The 19,784-nt window shown below is 46.9% G+C and overlaps 1 protein-coding gene across 3 annotated transcripts in view; it reads right to left on the minus strand.

Annotated features, from left to right (window-relative positions):
* CNOT4 (CCR4-NOT transcription complex subunit 4) overlaps positions 1-19,784 on the minus strand; it is a 129,796-nt gene that overhangs the window by 14,199 nt on the left and 95,813 nt on the right. For all 3 annotated transcript variants that reach the window (XM_038753046.1, XM_038753047.1, XM_038753048.1), the window contains 3 exons: positions 10,051-10,108; positions 9,420-9,669; positions 5,279-5,785 (listed from right to left, as the gene is read on the minus strand). In XM_038753046.1, coding sequence (XP_038608974.1) covers positions 5,279-5,785; positions 9,420-9,669; positions 10,051-10,108 — 815 coding nt within the window. The remainder of the gene's footprint in view (positions 1-5,278; positions 5,786-9,419; positions 9,670-10,050; positions 10,109-19,784) is intronic.

Below are 19,784 nucleotides of genomic sequence, written 5' to 3' on the forward strand. Positions count from 1 at the left end.
AGTTGCCTGCCGGGTGACCTTGGGCATGTGGCTTTCACTTCTCTGGACCGCAGTTATCTCCCCTGCAAAAGGGGGGTTTTAGACTGGGAGTCCCAAGTGGGAGATGGACTGGGTCCAACCTGATTACCTTGTATCTGTCCCAGCGCTTACAACAGTGCCTGGCACGTAGTACGAGCTTAAGCATTACCAGTAAAACAAAACAAAAAGCAACTGACTGAGCCGGGGCAGTAAGGCCCAGAAGGGGCTGCGATAGAGAATCTGCCACCATGGCTCCCTCAACCTCAGGCTGCCCCACACTCTGACACAGCGGCCGTTCTCAGACGCGGACATCTACACTACAGTGACATGAAGACAAAAATCCCCTTCACCCGCCGAACGGGCAGCCGCAGCCCGTAATGTCCTTGCCTCCTGCTGCAATGAACCTCTGGCGAGGGACAAAGAAGCCATTATGGCCACGACTTGACTGAATACACTTATTGTGGCTAACCACAGAAATCTAACGTTTCCCAAGTTCTTCTACTTCAACCAACGCTCGGCATGTTCCTTGATTATCCACTCCTCGGGAGAACTCACCTCCTCCAGGAGGCCTTCCCAGACTGAGCCCCATTTTTCCTCTCCTCCTTCCCATCCCCCCCACCCTACCTCTTTCCCCTCCCCACAGCCCCTGTATATATGCTTGTATAGACTACTCTATTTTACTTGTACATATTTCCTATTCTATTTATTTTGTTAATCATGTGCATCTAGCCTTACTTCTATTTATTCTGATGATTTGACACCTGTCCACATGTTTTGTTTTGTTGTCCGTCTCCCCTTCTAGACTGTGAGCCCATTGTTGGGTAGGGACCGTCTCTATATGTTGCCAACTTGTATTCATTCAGTTGTATTTGTTGAGTGCTTACTGTGTGCACAACACTGGACTAAGCGCTTGGGAAGTACAAGTTGGCAACATATAGAGACTTGTAATAATAATAATAATAATAATGGCATTTGTTAAGTGCTTACTATGTGCGAAGCACTGTTCTAAGCACTGGGGGATACAAGGTGATCAGGTTGTACATATCTGTCACTTTATTTATTTGTACAAATAAATATTTGTACAAATAAATAATGATGGCATTTGTTAAGCACTTAGTACGTGCAAAGCACTGTTTTAAGCGCTGGGGGGGGATACAAGGTGATCAGGTTGTCCCACGTGGGGCTCACAGTCTTAATCCCCATTTTCCAGATGAGGCAACTGAGGCACAGAGAAGTTAAGTGGCTTGCCCAAGGTCACACACAGCTGACAAGTGGCAGAGCCAGGATTCGAACCCATGACCTCTGACTCCCAAGCCCGTGCTCTTTCCACTGAGCTACGCTGCTTCTCAGCGCTTGTACTTCCCAAGTGCTTAGTCCAGTGCTCTGCACACAGTAAGCGCTCAATAAATACGATTGAATGAATGAATGAATGAATGAGCCCCCAGTATTTTTAGGATCGGGTTTTCCTGAAAACCAAATATTACCGCCGAGCCTTCCGGCTTGGATCTCCAAGTAGAGATAGAACACAGCTAGGTTCCAGTAAAGGGGAGTGTGACCCAACAGGCAAATCTCCGGTTCCTTTGGGCCGCCCGCTGCCGGCTAACGCCAGAGGGAAGGGCAAGTCTCCCGCCCCACCGACCCACCCAACTGGGAGCTCTTATCGCCCACTGTTGGGTAGGGACTGTCTCTATATGTTGCCAATTTGTACTTCCCAAGCGCTTAGTACAGTGCTCTGCACATAGTAAGCGCTCAATAAATACGATTGATGATGATGATGATGATGATGATCGCCCTTCCCCACAATATCTACCGCACATATTTAGGATGCCCCTCGAAATAGGATCCAAATGCTTTTACCCGAATGACATCTGTCTCCGCACCTTGGCACACACGTTAAGGGCTGGGAACTGTTACATATACATTAACCCAACCCCAGTCTTAGCCTGAGGGTACTTCAATCATATTTATTGAGCGCTTACTGTGTGCAGAGCGTTGTACTAAGCACTTGGGAAGTACAAGCTGGCAACATATAGAGACGGTTCCTACCCAGCAGTGGGCTCACAGTCTAGAAGGGGGAGACAGAGAACAAAACAAATTAACAAAATAAAATAAATAGAAGAAATATGTACAAATAAAATGGAGTAATAAATACGTACAAATATATACATATATGTACTTGGAGAAGCAGCGTGGCCTAATGGATAGAGCACAGGCCTGGAGTTACAAGGACTTGGGTTCTAATCCTGACTCTGCCCCTTGTCTGCCGGGTGACCTTAGGGAAGTCGCTTCATTTCTCTGCCTCATTTATCTCAACTGTAAAATTGATCCCCATGTGGGACAGAGACTGTGTCCAACTCAACTGGCTTCTGTCTACCCCAGCACTTAATACAGTGCCTGGCACATAGTAAGCACTTAAAGAATAGCACAATTGTTACTATTATCATTGTTGTTACTATTATTCTTATTAAGTAAAGGACCCAGCCATCAGGAACACTTAAATATCAATGCTTGGGAGTCAGAAGTCAATCAATCAATCAATCATATTTATTGAGTGCTTACTGTGAGCAGAGCACTGTACTAAGAGCTTGGGAAGTACAAGTTGGCAACATATGGAGATGGTCCCTACCCAACAGTGGGCTCACAGTCTCGTGGGTTCTAATCCCGGCTCCGCCACTTGTCTGCTGTGTGACCTTGGGCAAGTCTCTTCACTTTTCTGGGCCTCAGTTACCTCATCTGTAAAATGGGGATTAAGACTGTGAGCCCCATGTGGGACAACCTGATTACCCTGTATCTATCCCAGCACTCAGAACAGTGCTCGGCATGTAGTAAGCGCTTAACAAATACCATAGTTATTATCATTATTATTATTAATGGTTCCAGGTGGTGGTCTGATATCCTGAAATGCCTCCTCGTATTCCACAACCCTCATTAGTGCCATGGATAAAAACTAGTTAACTGCTGCATGGAAGGTTTAATTAAAATGGAGCCTAATAATAAATGTAAACCATTCTTTAGATCTTTCTTTTTTTAAAATAAAGATCACTTTCCTCTCCATTAACTATTGCTTCCTTTAGAAAGTCTGAGAAATTATGTGTTTGCCATAGTCATTACCCCACTCAGGGGGGTGACAGGGCCCTGAGGTAGAAAATGCAGTCAGGTCATATAGTTTCCAAAGGCACTCAGGGTTTAGGGTCCCCCACAAGCATGCTATTTTACAAGTCAAAGGGTTCGCACCCCAATTAGATGATAAATTTCCAGGCTCTGATTCACACTAAACCAAATAATCGTTTCAATTTGATTAGTCTTCTGGTTTAGTGGCGTCTTAACCCAGCCTGCTGGTTAAAACAGAGCATTTTAAAGAGTCGATCAGGGCCTCGCACAAAGTATCTTTCATGTGACAAACGAGAAACACAGGAATATTCAAGCAATCCAGTGAGCTAATCTGCCAAACATTTTCAAAGATAATTTAATCACGAGGACAAAGATTAAAAAAAGGGGGGGGCTCGGATTAAGCTCTAAGAAATTGCAGTTGGTGAGTTAATTCTTGCGGGCAAGGGCTTGAAGAGTGACTCTTTGTAAAGGGTCTCATGATTATGTATCAGCAGTCAAAAATGACTGTGTTTGCTAGCCGGGTGGTGAATTCAACTTATTCCCTCCTGCCTCCGCTATGAGGAACACTGCTAATCATATTTCCAAGGTGCCTCCCGAAATCTGACTTTCGATCTCCCGTTGACTTGTTTTTCCAGTCCACGTAGGTGATTTAAAATTCACCTGCTAGGTCTCTCTTGACCAGACCCTCCAAGAAAATGCACAAATTCAACCGGAGAATCGTTTTACAGGCTGGCATTCCGACACGGGTCTTTCTTTCTCCCTTCCTTTTGGTCATTCGTGAGTCTGCCCACTGCCAGAACGGCCCGCAGGAAGGCTGACCACCGAACCTGAGAAACTACAGCAGCCCCGGCTGGAGGACTTGACCTGCTGAAACAGGCTGGGAAAAGACGACTTGCTAAACTGGGAGAAGACACCAGACTGCGGTGGCAATTCAGTAATAAGTTAAAAACAACCACGGAGAACGAGGGCGGGGGAGGGAGGGAGAGAGGACTACGGTAATCTAACGCTTTCCCTTCAAGTAGCTGTCACGGGATGGCAACAGATGTGTGGATTTTCTCATTTTCAAGGGTGGACCAAACCCGCTCCTCCGTAATGTCATTTCCCTGCCACGGGCCACTTTGGAGGACGGGCAGGAAGCCACCTCACTGCCTGATATCCAGGGGAGGCACCCTGGAGAGCTCTAAATGATCTCCCAGTTCCTCAGTCTCTGAGGTCCCTGGCCCTTCAGGGTTGGCGGCAAGGACGTCCAAGCGATGATCTGACGTGGGGCCGCCTTGAGGGAATGGCCAATCATTCTTTCAAGGACTGAGCTGGGAAGGAAGGCCAAGACGCAGACCTGAAGAGTGGCAAAGGATCCACGGGGGAGCCCGCGGTGAATCAGTCCGTCCACTGGATTGCAAATGCAACATCTCACTGGCCCGCCCGATCGGCACTCCAGTGGGCTGGGTGACCACTTTCCCAAAGCGCGCCTAAAGCATCTCCATTTGGGGTGATATCTGTGCAGCCACCTGACAGTTCTGGGCAATCAGAGCATCATTCAGCGGCCCCGCCCATGAAATGCTTTATACTATGCACCACAGATTGCTTCGGACCATCCATCCAAGGCAGCTGGAATGTGGTTTTTATCCCTCACACTCTACCGAGTCACCGTCGATACGGTTTTTCGCACAAGAATTCCCCCTTCCTTCCTGGTTCCGAGTACGACTGGCACCTGTATCTTGACCCTGAACCCGAGAACCCCCTGATTTCAGGGTCAGTTGCCACTTTTGGTCCCCCCCGCGGTTCCTGTGACAAAAATGGAAGCTGGGATTTCAGCTGCGGGAAAAGGAAAAGTAAAGAAAAAAAAAAAGAAGGAAAAAGGAAAACAAGACCAAAAAAAAAAAACCAAACAAAAAACCAAACGAAAAAAACGGACTACCCCATCTTGGGAGAGAATTTTCCCAATCAGGTATGTAATACTCCACCTTCCTTATAAAGCTCAGTGATACAAGGCAAACCATCAGATGAAACTTTTTTTTTTTGGAAGCCCGTGAGGGAACAGCCTAAAAACAAGGACCACCCCAAGGACGCCCCGGGGCTCTCCGGCCCCTCCTTCCCCTCCTTTCTTTCCCGCTCTCGAAAAGCCCGTCGGCGGGAAGGCCCGACTTACCTGCTATAGGGATCCCTCCCAGACCCGTGCTGTGCTGTGGCGGGAGATTCAAGTCCAAGAAATTACTGTTTGAGGTGGGGTTTGCTGTGTGGTTCAAGTGCATGAGGCTATTGCGTGGAAAGGCCATCCAAGGGTAGCGGGCCCCCTGAGCCGGAAAACTGAACGAGTTGTACACCGCCCGGTGCTGGGGAAACGGAGGGAACCTCTGGGGCAGGACGGGGAAGGTGCCGCCGCCGCCCAGGGCGTTGGCATTCGTGGGGGCGGCGGCCGGGTGCAGGAAGCCGGACCCCGACCCTTTCGCGGTCGTAGTGTGTGAGGGGGCGTTATGGAGAGAGGTGGGCGACAGGGCGGGCTGCTCTTGAACCGACAGTTCCTTCTCTATCAGGTCTGCTAAGGCTTTGCGGGTGATGTCGAAGGGGTCGAAGCCCAAGTCGTCCTCTTGCTGTTTGGAGGAACCAAAGCCGAATGCCGCTTGCCAGTCTGTCGAGGAGGATACTGGGATGGTTTCTGTCGCGGGGGGAATAGAGAGTGGGGTTAGTGGCGGGGGCCGCGTCTACCGCCTCTGCTGGACTGTATATATGTTTGTACATATTTATTGCTCTATTTATTTATTTTACTTGTACATATCTATTCTATTTATTTTATTTTGTTAGTATGTTTGGTTTTGTTCTCTGTCTCCCCCTTTTAGACTGTGAGCCCACTGTTGGGTAGGGACTGTCTCTATATGTTGCCAACTTGGACTTCCCAAGCGCTTAGTACAGTGCTCCTCACACAGTAAGCGCTCAATAAATACGATTGATTGATTGATTGGACTGTCCTGCCCGGCCGCTTAGGACGGTGCTCTGCACACGGTAAATACCACTGACAGTGATAACGTTCTCTTCCGCAGAATGGAAAAGAAGCCCTCAGGTAGATCGGTTGGAAAACTTTTATCTCCAAACTTCCAAACAGTTATTTCCTCCGAGTTTTCCAAGTACTTTCCCAGGTTTACACAAAAGCTTCGTATGACATCCCCTCTCCTTGTCATCATAACCCACAACGAAGTTATCACAATCCCAACCCGCAGAACATGAACTGTGAAGAATGTATACCCTCCTTCCTAAATCACCAGCACCCTCCAAATCAACACCATTCTTGTCACACTCAGTTTCCCGCAGTTAGCGGGACTTGTAGAGAAGCAGCGTGGCTCAGTGGAAAGAGCCCGGGCTTTGGAGTCAGAGGTCATGGGTTCAAATCCCGCCTCCGCCACTTGTCAGCTGTGTGGCTTTGGGCAAGTCACTTCACTTCTCTGTGCCTCAGTTCCCTCATCAGTAAAGTGGGGATTAAGACTGTGAGCCCCCCATGGGGCAACCTGATCACCTTGTAACCTCCCCAGTGCTTAGAACAGTGCTTCGCACATAGTAAGTGCTTAATAAATGCCATCATCATCATTATTATTATTATAATGAAGTTCCAGTGAGCATGATCAGGGCACAACCGTTTCTATGATTTGTCCCCTAAAATACTGTGCCGCTTGAATTTCAGAACAGCAACAGTGCGGCTGTGAAAACAGTTTTGGGGACATTCAAGGGCCTTGCGCTCACAGCTGTAGTTGAAGAAATGATAACATTAGCATTTACTGAGCATCCGCTGGGTGTGATATGTTGTACTAAGCGCTTGGGAAGTGCAAATTGGGCAAGTGATGCATTTCCCTAGCCACCGGGCCCTTACATTACTAACAAGGGAAGATGGTCGTAAAAGTATTTAGACAGAGTAATCAAAATAAATCACTGACTATACAACTGAACAAGCATATGTGCATGAGAACTGAAGATGCATCTCAATTAATATGTAAGTGCCGTAAGAAAAGTACTCTAAACATTAGGTCTAAGTGTTTGCAGTCTAAACATTTAGACTGCAAGCTTCTCCTGAGCAGGGAACGTGTCTACTATATCTTTTATACTGTACCCTCCCACGTGCTTAGTACAGTGCATTGCACGCAGTTAGCGCTCAGTAAGTACAAGTGATTGAATGAATAAGTCAGTGAGGAAGACTTCCTACATGGGAACTTCAGGGAAATCTGTTAGGAGAGACTGATTCCTTGGCAAAATCATCAATTCCCCAATGGTGTGACTCGGGAGTTTTTAAATGCTTTTAGAAACGGCACCCCGGCAACCTCAAAATGTTACATGCACCCCACTCTCCGCATCTGCCCATCCTCGCTGGCTTCACAACCAGTCTCCGTCAGTTCCAGCTGCAAGCACCTGTTTCAATCTCTCTCCCTCCCTCTGCCCCCGCCGCAACCCGGAGACGAGAAAGTGAGGCAGCGGGCTTCCAGAAATGAGCATCGACGAGATCGGGAGGCCGCTTCTTGCTGTGTTCCTGCCGGGGAATTGCTCTGGGGAGCGGACAGAGCGAACAGCAGCAATTCCTCTTCTTGCTATTTCCAGCGGCTCCTGGTTCACTTCTGGCTGGGCTCCCGGGAGTTTTCGCTCCTGAAGGGAGGGAGCCCGGCAAGAAGCAACTCAGATTATATTTCTCTCCCAATTGTAAAAGGGTGCGAAGTGGTGGAGAAGGAGAATAATAATAATAATAACAGCATTTGTTAAGCGCATACTATGTGCCAGGCACTGCTAAGCGTTGAGGTAGGTACAAGCAAATTGGGTTGGAGTCCCATATGGGGCTCACAGTTTCAATCCCCGTTTTACAGAGGAGGTAACTGAGGCACAGAGAAGTGACTTGCCCAAGGTCACAGAGCAGACAAGTGGTGGAGCTGGGCTTAGAACTCATGACCTTCTGATTCCCAGGCCTGTGCTGTACCCACTAAGCCATGCTGCTTGTCTGTGACTGAGAAGGTGGGTAAAGGATACCCCGTTTGCTACTGAGGACCCAAAGGAAAGAGCACTGCTCTTGGAACCAGAAGACCTGGGGGCCCGAGTCCCAGCTCTAACTGGACAGGAAACCGGCTGGAGCCGTGAGACCGGAGGTGAGGCTCTGACTATAAAGCCACCTAAAGAGCATTCTGGCATATGTGCTGCCAATTTGTACTTCCCAAGTGCTTAGTACAGTGCTCTGCACATACTAAGCGCTCAATAAATACGATTGATTGATTGATTGATTCTGGGAGGTGGACCAGCCAAGCAGGAATCCTGAAGAGCTAGCTAGTGTGGGCCGCAAAGATAACAGCCGCTACCGAGGCAACTACTAGCAAAGCCCAGTAGAAAACGCACAGGGTGGGAGTCAGAACCCCTGGATTATCAACTCTATTTATTGGAGGCTTTACTGGGTACAAAGCGCTGTACTAAGTGCTTGGGAGAGAACAATATAGCAGAGTCGGTACAAAACCAGGCTCTGCCGCTTCCTGTTTTGTGACCTTGGGCAAGTCACTTAACTTTTCTATGCCTCAGTTTCCTCACCGATAAAATGGGAGGTTGATACTTGTCCTCTCTCAAACTGTGAGCCTCACTTATTTATTATTATTTAATGGCATTTATTAAGCGCTTACTATGTGCAAAGCACTGTTCTAAGCGCTGGGGAGGTTACAAGGTGATCAGGTTGTCCCACGAGGGGCTCACAGTCTTAATCCCCATTTTACAGATGAGGGAACTGAGGCCCAGAGAAGTGAAGTGACTTGCCCAAAGTCACACAGCTGACAAGTGGCGGAGGCGGGATTTGAACCCATGACCTCTGACTCCAAAGCCCGGGCTCTTTCCACTGAGCCACGCTGCTTCACTTGGGACAGGGAGTGGGTCTGATCTGTCTTGGATCGCCCTCGGCGCTTGGCACACAGTAAGCGTTAAACAAATCCCCCAGTGACTCTGATTTCGGCCCAGCACTGTCTCTACGCTGGGCCAACTTCACCCGGAAAAGGGTCCGGCATATACTGAAAAAGGGAAATGAATAAGACCCCACGAGAATACTTTTGGCCCACTCTCTTGCTCGGGGCACTCTGTGACTCAGGCAGAAGACAACTGACAAGGAAGAGAGAGGGCAAGCGGTGCCACACAAACCGCCAGCACCAGAATCAACTCCTTCCTGAGGTTTCTAGGACCTGAAGGAGACTTGCCGGTCATTTGAAGGGACATTCCTGGATCATCATCGTCCAGTTTTAGCCCCCGTTTGCATGGCGAGGGGTACAGGGTTGCAAGGGGGAGGGCCGTACCTGATGTGAAGAGGCTCTGTGGTTCTGGTGCAGTTGGCCAATCGCTGGAAGTCTGTGGGGAGCTGGGGAACGGGGGGAGCCCACTCGGGATAGGGTTGGGATGTCGGAAGTTGTCGGAAAAGAGCGACTGTGACTCTGTTACTGCCCCTTCGAAAGGAGACCGGGCGCTGTGATTGGAGGAACTGATGGGGATGACTGGATTGGGTTTGGATAAACCTGGAGGTGGCGAAGGTGTGTCGCTGTTTGAAATCTAAAGGGAAAGAAAACAAGGTATTCAGCTTTTAAGTCACTGTTGGCTTAGAAGGCATTATTTGGCGTTGAAAGGGCTCACCCTAAGATTAAAGGTCTGAATGTGACCCAGTGACCCACCTCCTTCGGGGCAAAAATACCTACTTGCAAATTCATTCCGACCCAAGTATATCTGGGGGGACTAAAGGATACCGAGTTGGTTCAGAGGCAAGCAAAGCCCGAGATTGTTAAGAGTCTTATAAAGCGGTGTATATTTTCTATAAAATCACATGGTTGAAGAAAACTCTGCTGGGCGGGTTCTTGAGCTCTTTAGCAAATGTTGGAAAATAATGAGGGAGGGATGCAAAGACTCATACCAAGTAAAACACATCACAACTCTTACCTGCTGTGAGTTGTCGCCGTTTCCTATACTTAGAGAATCTGACGGTTTGTCGATGGGGCTAGAGACAAACGAAAAGTTGGAAGTAAATTCATGTTCATCGGGCAGGATGCATTTTTATTAGACGATCCAAATTCCTCAGGGGGAAAAAAAAACTCTGAAGACCAGTAAATGAACAAGTACTCATAAAGGAAAAAAATCCTTCAGTACTAAATCAGATGCTCCCTGCAATTAGTGGCTTAGAATTTAACGTCTTAGAACGATTTCGCTTATCTGGGCAAAATCACGAACCGCTCTGCCAAGCCAATGTTAGGCTCAGCTTTCAGGCGGAGACCGGAAACTGTTTGAAACAAAACAAAATAAAACAAACATTCTGCTCTCTAGGTACTTCTGAACACAAAATGACTCGACCGTTTAGTAACTGGCCACCGGAATGAAGACAGCAGCACAACAGAAAGCTTGGGAGGATAAACAGCTTTCCCCACCTCACGGTACTTAGGTACATGTCTGTAATTTTATTCATTTATATACTGATGTCTGTTTACATGTATTGATGTCTGTCCCCTCAACCCTCTGGCCCAGACTACGAGCTCACTGTGGGCAGGGATTGTCTCTATTACTGTATTGTAATTTCCCAACCACTTAGTACAGTGTTCTGCACACAGTAAGCGCTCAATAAATACGACAATGAATGAATCTGGATTCTAAGAAACACTGCCCCAGGGGTTTGCTGTTGAGGTGTTGGGCAGAAAAGTGAGAATTTGTTCATTCTGAAGGAAATGTAATGCAGGTGAAAAGGTGGGTGATGGACATCCATGGAGACAGTGGCAACATGAAATCACTGACTCGGAGTGGAGCTCAAACTATGAAGACTCCATATTTCTCATGCTTTATTGTCCCCTGGAATGATATCACTGTTCAGATACATTAGGAAGACCAAATGTTCGGGGTGGGGAATTGGGAAGTGGTAGAAACCCCCATTTTACAGTTGAGGAAACTGAGGCACAGCAAAGTGACTCGCCCAGGGTCGCACAGCAAGCAACTGGTAGAGCCAGGATCACAACTCAGGTCCTCTGACCCCCAGGCCTGAGCTCCTTCCATTAGATTATGCGCTGCTTTTACACAAACAGAAAGTTAGGGTTACTTAAAGACCATTAAATATGGGATGGCATTGCAACTAAATTATTATTATTAATAATAATAATATAATAAAAATTATATTACATAATATAATAATAATATAATAATGATAATAATCCCAGCTCTGCCACTTGTGTCAAGTGGCCTTGGGCAAGTCACTTCACTTCTCTGGGCCTCAGTGACTTCATCTGTAAAATGGGGATCAGGACTATCCAAGTGGGACTGTGTCCAACCTGATTAGCTTCTATTTACCCCAGCATTTTCTAACTTATCTGGCACACAGTAAGTACTTAAAATACCATTAAATATATATATATATATATAAGAACTGTAGCCACCATGGATCTGCAAGCTTTCATCTGTCCCCACTAAAGCATCCAATATAAAAGTATTCAGAAAAATCACAGTTAAATCCAGCAGGGTAGTTTGGCTAACCTGACGAAGGAATTATTTTGCAAATAATCAAAATCTTTGAAATTCCTTAACGGTACGCACTTTTCACTTAAAAGGACTGCGAGCAGCTCTGATATGGGGGTTTTACCAGACAAGAGCTCAAGGCCATCAGATTTCTCTGCCCCTGGAGAGGAGGTACGAGAATGCCCGGGAAGAATTTCTCCCCAGTCGGCCGGCAGTCCATCTACTTCTCCGGGACCCTGGAGCCCCCGACTGTGGTCACTGGGCCTAAAGCCGGGGGCATGACTGTTCCTCGGGCCCCGGGTTGGATCGGCAGACTTCGGCTGCTGGAAGACGTGTTCGAGTCAAAAAAGAGAGTCAAATTTGGGGATTTTTGCGGAACAACACTGAACCCAGAACGCGAGAGGTGACCAGACCGTGCACCCAAGAAGGTGGCTTCTACTACCTCAAAAAGGGCACAAGTGTCCAGTTAAGAGACAAGTGGATTTGTCTCATTTCATTCTCATCTCACCAGGGACGGCAGGGTGGATAGTTTGGGCTTAACGTGCATGCCATTTGAGGATTATAGGAATAACAATTACTAATAATAATCACGGCACTTGTCATGCACTCACTATGTTTCCAGCACTGTTCTAAGCACTGGGATAGACAGAAGTTAATCAGATCAAAGTCCCTTTCCCACATGGGGCCCACAGCCTACGTAGCAGGGAGAACTGCAATAGTTGAGGAAACTGGGGCACAGAGAAGTGAAGTGACTTGCCCCAAGTTGCACAGTAGGTAGGGGGTGGAGGCAGGATTAGAACCCAGGTCCTGTGTTTCCCAGGCCTGTGCTTTTTCCCCTAGGCCACGCTGCTTCTCTAATTCAAAACCCTTCTCACTGCTCTGACCTGAATTCCAAAATCTCAGTCAAAAACAACTACATCTGGAGAATTTTCTCTGAACAGCCCGTAGCTATGACCATCAACAATTCTCTTCTGTCTTCTCTGCCTTCCTAGAGGTACATTTGCTGCTATGAGGGGGTCTGCCCCTCAAAAAAACCGATTACTTCAACTGAATTTGCCTGCATTTACTTTTCTGGGCAGAGGGCTGCTGCTGACCAGAAAACATGAAATCAAAGAAAATTACCAAACCAATTAAAGGGAAAATTGTTCTTTTGTTTCCCCCCTTATTTGAGGACTTTAATTACCTTGCTTTGTTTATCTCTGCAAAGATAAAAATGGTCTGAGTGATTACTTGCTTTTTTTTTTTTTTGGCATCCTGAGCACAACCCAGCTTAAATACAAATGCCAATCTAACCAATTCTAAGGATTCACACCACAGTTTACAGAAAGAATACGCAGCCACCGTTCTTCTAAATGAAATGCTCCCACGTCAAGGAAAAGTCGTCACTTTCAAGCAATGTGCTGCAGTGCCGTTTCTTTGGAGGTTTATTCTAAAGCTCCCAATTGCTAAGGCATTTCAAAGTTAGGGGGCTCAGTGAACGAACAATTGAACGATTGCCTTTCTGTTCCCAAAGGGGTGTCGAAGATGCCACTTAATTCTTTACCGAAACACAGCCAGCCCTGGAGGTGGAGATGGGCACATAGAAAAAGCAACACCTTCTGAATCAAGCCTGCCATTAATCCATCAATCAAGAGTAAACACTGAGCACCTACTATGGGCACAGCACTGTACTAAACGCTTGGGAAAGCCGAGAACAAGAAGGTTAGCAGACCTGTTCCCTGCCTACGACGAACTGATGGTCTAGAGAGATTGGCCTAACAAGTTACTGAATCCTTAGTTCAGGTGCCTAAAGAGATTTGAATGAAGGACGAATATGAAGACCATTTTATCTTAAGACTCTTACATAAAGTCATGCAGTGGGAATGTGAATTAGTCACCTCTGCTCCTACCAACCCTGCTGTATCATTCTCTCCCAAGGGCCTTGAGCAGTGCTCGGTACACGATAAACGCTCAAGAGATACCACTGTTTAACTCAGTAGTTGACAGTTCCTACAGCACTCATAGTGAGAGGAAAAGTTGGCTTTTTCTGGGGAAGAAAATGGACTGACTTCAGTTTAAATTAGCAGGCACCTCAGTCTATACCAGTGCTCATCCACTGAGGAAACTTTCAGATCGCAAATGATCAAGGGATTGGCGTTCTTCTTAAACACCCCCACCCCTCACCCCCACACCCCCCTAAAAAAACCCACAAAACTATCTGGAAAGAAACGAATTTGGAGGATGCAAATAACTAAACGTTCAACAAAGCCGGATTCCATAAGATTCTTACTAGGATCTTCCAACTGTCACGAACCTCATTTCCTCTCTCTAATCAGCACTTTTAAGGAGACGCTCCTTACAAGAGCCAACTGTTAGGCAGGCAGAGTAAACTATACTGTTTAGTCACTGGCTGGTTTGGCCCATTCCCTTTAACTCTAGTGATGGCCAGAAAGATTTTTTTACTCAAGTTGAGTCTGGCTAAAGATCAGAGGAGTCCAAGTTCCGAGCTAGGGAAAATACACTTTTGAGGTTAAAAAAGGGGGCGGGATGTTTAGAGGGGCTGCAGATCCTTATGTCACAAGAGTCATCCACTAATAGAACCATCATTTTGCTTCCTCTCACCAATTCAGTGTCGGCGGTTCCAAATGGTGGGAACGTTTTATTCTCTATTAAACGACAAAATTCAGTGCCCAGATTTGTTCCAGCTTCCCAGACAGAAATCAAATTAAACCCATCCAGATAAAGAAAAGCACATAATTGTTCTTTCCATAATATGACCCAGATATCCTCTCTGAAATGATTTTCCAGCTTACCGGACTTCCTTGGGACAAGTCCAACCTACGAAACAAGCCTACCTCAGCCAAAGACCTAGGACTAAAACTGCCCCCCTCCCTTAGTATTTATTTTTTAAACATCCAATCTCCCAGAGGAATGCCAAGGGAACTCTTGTTAGATATGAGCCCAGCATCTTCACTTTGACCAACTGTTTGCCTTTTTTACAAAATGGTATTTGTTAAGTGCTTACTATATGCCAGGCACTGTATTAAAGCACTGGGGTAGATTCAAGACAATCAAGTAAGACACAGTCCCTGTCCCACATGTTGGGTAGGGACCGTCTCTATATGTTGCCAACTTGTACTTCCCAAGCGCTCAGTACAGTGCTCTGCACACAGTAAGTGCTCAATAAATATGACTGAATGAATGAATGGGGCTCACGGTCTTAATCTTACAAATGAGGGGACAGGCACAGAAAAGTGAAGTGACTTACCCAAGGTCATTCAGCAGACAAGTGGTCTGAGGCTTGCCCAATGTCACACAACAGCTTGGCATTCCACTCATTTTTGTTATTTCTTTCTGCTCACCACAACTTACCCCACCAACACACACACACACCACCTCCTGCCCCCCACCATTCTCCTTATTTCCTCATCTCCTGCACCTAGAAAATCATATTTTCGCCTGCCCTTTGCGGCTGTTTATATAGTCAGGTATACAATAGCACTTGTTTTCATTACAATTTGGATATGACACGATGAAAGTATCAGAGAATGTTATTCCCATCCCGGTCTGCCCTGCATATGATAATTACAATAATTATGGGATTTGCTAAGCACTTATTACCCGCCAAGCACTGTATTAAGCCCCAGGGTAGACAAGTTAATCAGGCTGGAGACCGTCCCTGCTCACACATGGGGCTTGCAGTCTAAATAAGAGGGATATTTTATTCTCCCCCTTTTAGACTGTGAGCCCACTGTTGGGTAGGGACTGTCTCTATGTGATGCCAATTTGTACTTCCCAAGCGCTTAGTACAGTGCTCTGCACATAGTAAGCGCTCAATAAATACGATTGATTGATTGATTGATATCAGGCACTGAATCCCCCTCTTTACAGTTGAGGAAACTGAGGCCCAGCCAAGTGAAGGGACTTGCCCACGGTCACACAGCAGGAAAGTGACAGAGCTGGAATTGGAACCCAGGTCCTCCGACTCCAAGGCCCAGGTTCTCTCTACTGGGCCACAATATGGGCAAAGTTGACAGGGTGGAGGAAGAAAGAGCTGTGTGCGAGTCAAGGCGAGATGCTGCTCTGCTTCCCAACCGCTGTGCCCAAGGTTTGGAGCTTTACAGTATTGACAGACGTAAAATATCGAAGCATCGAAAGGGTTGAGAGCAGTCTGCTAATGGTGGACATAATATTCTAGAACTATGTATTGGAAACTGTCCGCTGCGGTCTATCATCAAAACCCTCCACAACCCATTAATTCTCACTGAGGCGACCAGACTGCAATTTTCCCGAAGGATGAGGTGCTTCGGGAACACAACGACCCTATTAGAGCAGAAACGGCTTTTCCACTTAACACGGTGGCCCAGAGGCACTTTGAGACCTTCTTCCTCAGTGCCAGATGGGAGTCCGTCTTCTCTAACCCTATATTGGTGTGGGAGGGGGAGGAGTATACATTATTTCTGCCTTTCTCTGAACCACTCGAGTAATACAAGAATTCTGAAGGATTTCCTCTTCACCGGCCTAAGAAATTGGAAAAATGAAATGGGATACTCTACTCGTCGATGAAACCAGAAAAAAAAATGACCCTATATTTTTAAAGCAGCCCCGAAAACATTCGTCGCTTTACCGTGAACTTTTAAAAATAAACACCTGATGCAGATTGTGTACTTGGGGAACGGGTTATAAAAGAGGCAGAAGAAATTCATTTTTGTGGCATGATCATCATCCCCTAATCGTGGAATTGTGTTTCCTTTGTGCTTACTCGTCTACTCTTATTCACAGCCGTGGCTGCAATACGATACCAGGAGCCCAATTCAAAAACCTTCCAAACTACATCTTATTTGCTTAGTTGCTTCCCCTCAACACTCTCAGCTGGCATTTTAGGAGGCAGGTGCTGATTATGGATAAAATACTGGTACATTTTAAAATTATTTACATGTCTATAAATTATTTATTCATATTAAAGTATGTCTCCCTCCCCACCCCAGCACGTAAACTCACTGGGCAGGGAATGTAGCCAGCTAATTCTCCTGCACTGTATTCTCCCAAGAGCTTAGAACATTGCTCTGCACATAGTAAGCACACGATAAACATCCACTGATTGGTACTTTAAGGAATTGCTTACCCTCCTCAACCTGCTAGGGTATATATCCAAACCGAGACCAGGAACAACAGAAGTGACAACGCCTTGAAAGCTTAAAATATTTTTTTTTTTACCTAAATGCCTTTTCCTAATACTGCTCCTGGAGAAAACCAACGGTCACTGCATGCTCCAAAATGGCATTAAACATCTTTCCTCCAATACCTGAATAGGGACGTTGCAAGCTTGCATTCAAACAGTAGCACTCGGTCATCCAGATATGTCTGCCCTTCACCTACCCCAAACTGCAGACTGATGCTAGCTTCTACAACTTCGAATTTTCTGTTTTCCCTTTAAAAAATGTCTTTCGTGGCTCTCTTCAGTGATGAACCGAGGGAATGACATTTCTATCACCAAGTTATAACCGACAAGTTACAGGCTATGGAAAGATCATACAAAATTAATACTTTGCCCTCTTTTACCCTAGCTGGGGAGGGGGACAAGAGACCACGGTAGTTTATCCAATACCTTGGGCAGCCTTGCTAACGGATAATGGGAAAACCACCCATCAGTAGAACCATCACCGGCCCGCCTATTTACCGATATCATTCTGAGAGCATCTCCAGAACACAGAGGTCCAGTGTCGGACAGATAAACTGTTGGGGTGAAAACAGGGTGTAGGCCAAAATGATGGGAAAAGGGAAATCTAAATTTGAACCACATGGGAAAAGAAGAGCCTAACTGAAAAGGAAAGAAACTCTTGAGGTCATATTAATTTTTTTTTTGGTGGGGGGGATGGTGAGAAAGAACCACTGAACAAGATCTTTTTTGATGTTTGTTCTCTCCTCAGTAGATTCTGGTGTCCATAAGAAACTGTCCTGGTCTTCCATCCTGTGCAACTCTTAATACAGTATCCCCAAAATATCGACTTACTCAATATGACATCACAATTTCAAAGGCAAGGTCGTGCTAGGATTGAGTCTACTGGAGGAGTTTACCAACACGTGGGCAAAGACGAGGAGATGCCTAACCCACCAGGCTCCCTGAAAAGATGCACGCCCTCAACCGAGATAAAACGCTTGAGTTGCTGATTTTTGGCATTCATTTGATTAATCATCCAACAAGGAAGAGGAAAAGATTAGGAGGCAGAAAGAGAAGGGGAACAAAAAAACGATCAGAGAGACAGTGAATCGAGTGGCAGGGAGGGAATTATAAAGGGGAAATTACAAAGATAGTTCTACTACAATAACAGGGATGAGAAGAACCTCGCGTTATAGGAAAACCGTGTTGTAGTGACCGCTGATCCGATGGGAACTCACGAGTCAGGGGGTAGAGAATTCAAGACGCTACCACAACTAACTTTCGTACACCCAGTTCCTATATTATGCTGCCTGCCAGTAGTGGAATGCTCTATGTTCCCACCACTCTGCTATTTTAGTGTAATGAACATTGGAGAGTCGCAGAAACAGAAGGCAGTGCCTGGACTAGAGCGGAAGGCTGAGGCTGTTATCGATCCCCCGACACACCCCAAACCGTCTCTTCCGACACCGGCTTGTGGGTCACGTTCTAACCTAGTGATATTATTACTATGGTGCTTGTCCGGCGCTTACTACGTGCCAAGTGCTGGATAGATATCGTTGTATTGTACTTTCCAAAGCGCTTAGTACCATGCTCTGCACACAGGAAGTGCTCAGGAAATACGACTGAGTGAATGAACGAATGGATGACCAGCCTGAAGGCTAACTGCTTCCAAGAAGGTCACGGGGGTGAGGCAGAGCTCAGGAGATGTCAGTTGGTTAGTCAGTCAACCGCCTTTCCTCCAACCGACAAGCTTGGGTCTCACGCTCCCCGCCCCAAACGTCTCTCCTTTGTGGTCGCCCTTCCCACTGCCCGTGCCCATGGGGGGCTGAGGAAGAACTGGGGAAGGCATCATGGCACCAAGGGCACCCTGGAAATGTGGAGAGGTGAAGGGACCGCCCCCCACCCATGAGCCCGGAGGTGGGGAGATGGGGAGAGGAACGGGGTGAGAGTTTCATTCCTTACTACTGACTGCGTGCCAACCGTGAGCAGAACGAAGCACCGGGAAATTCAAAATACACGGATGATTCAGAACGCTCCCGTCCTTCAGCAGGCTTTAAGGTCTAAGAATAAGGAGGGGAGCGGGTTGCTGACAGACACTACAGGACAGAGCGCTACGATAACAGCAAAACAAGATAAGAAAACAGAGAAAACAATAAAATAAGAACAGCAGAACTCTGCGGACAGAGGAGTGGAGTTTCTGGATTTTTAACTGCTCCTACGGTACCAGTAGCAACAGCATTCCCAGCATCCTAAATGCTAGCAAAGCATCCTACTGCTGCCCGGTTGCTTCTGATGCAGACTTTAATCTGAAGAGGAGGATTTCGAGTTAATTGCGGCTTCTTCAGGGGGCTTTCGGTCACGATGCTGGGGGCTAGCGGAGCAGAGTGAAAGGCGGCCACTGCCCTTGTCTTAGGCCCAAGCATCTGGTGAGGCCGGGGACGAAATCCCCAAATGACAGCCAAGTCAGCTAGGAGTCCAGTCGGGGAAGAACAGCCTGCTGGGTCCTTACGGCAGGAGACTTCCTTCTCCTCCACCCATGACACAAGTTTGGAGCGAGGCACTTGACTGACGCCGTAACAGAAAGCAGCAGGGAGCCTCGGGACACCCACTTTCGATCAATATACCTGGAACCGGGGCGGACAACAATACGGCCAACTAATTTAATCCCAAACCGTTTCTCTTGGCCGGAGTTTGTGACCCTCCTCCAGGGACCGGCGGGCAAGATCTGGCCCTCCCCCACAGACCGGAGGGCCAGATTCAATCTGCAAGGCCGCGGATCTGAATCCAAAAAATCCTCCAAAGCCGCACTCCCAGCTGCAGCTAGAAAACAGGGCACATAGCTCAAATTCCATTTGGTTGAAATTTAGCCACTTGCATCGTGATACCGTTCCAAACAGCCAAAGTCAAAACGCTCATGAAAACTGGAGGCATCTAAAAGGATATTTTGTTCACTGATCAATCATATCCTTGTCTCAGGGACCGCAATCGATGATACTCCTCTGATCTGGGAGAAAAATCTATCGCGTACGGTTCGTTTGGA

Source organism: Tachyglossus aculeatus, chromosome 10 (assembly GCF_015852505.1).
Source record: "Tachyglossus aculeatus isolate mTacAcu1 chromosome 10, mTacAcu1.pri, whole genome shotgun sequence".
Taxonomy (NCBI): domain Eukaryota; kingdom Metazoa; phylum Chordata; class Mammalia; order Monotremata; family Tachyglossidae; genus Tachyglossus; species Tachyglossus aculeatus.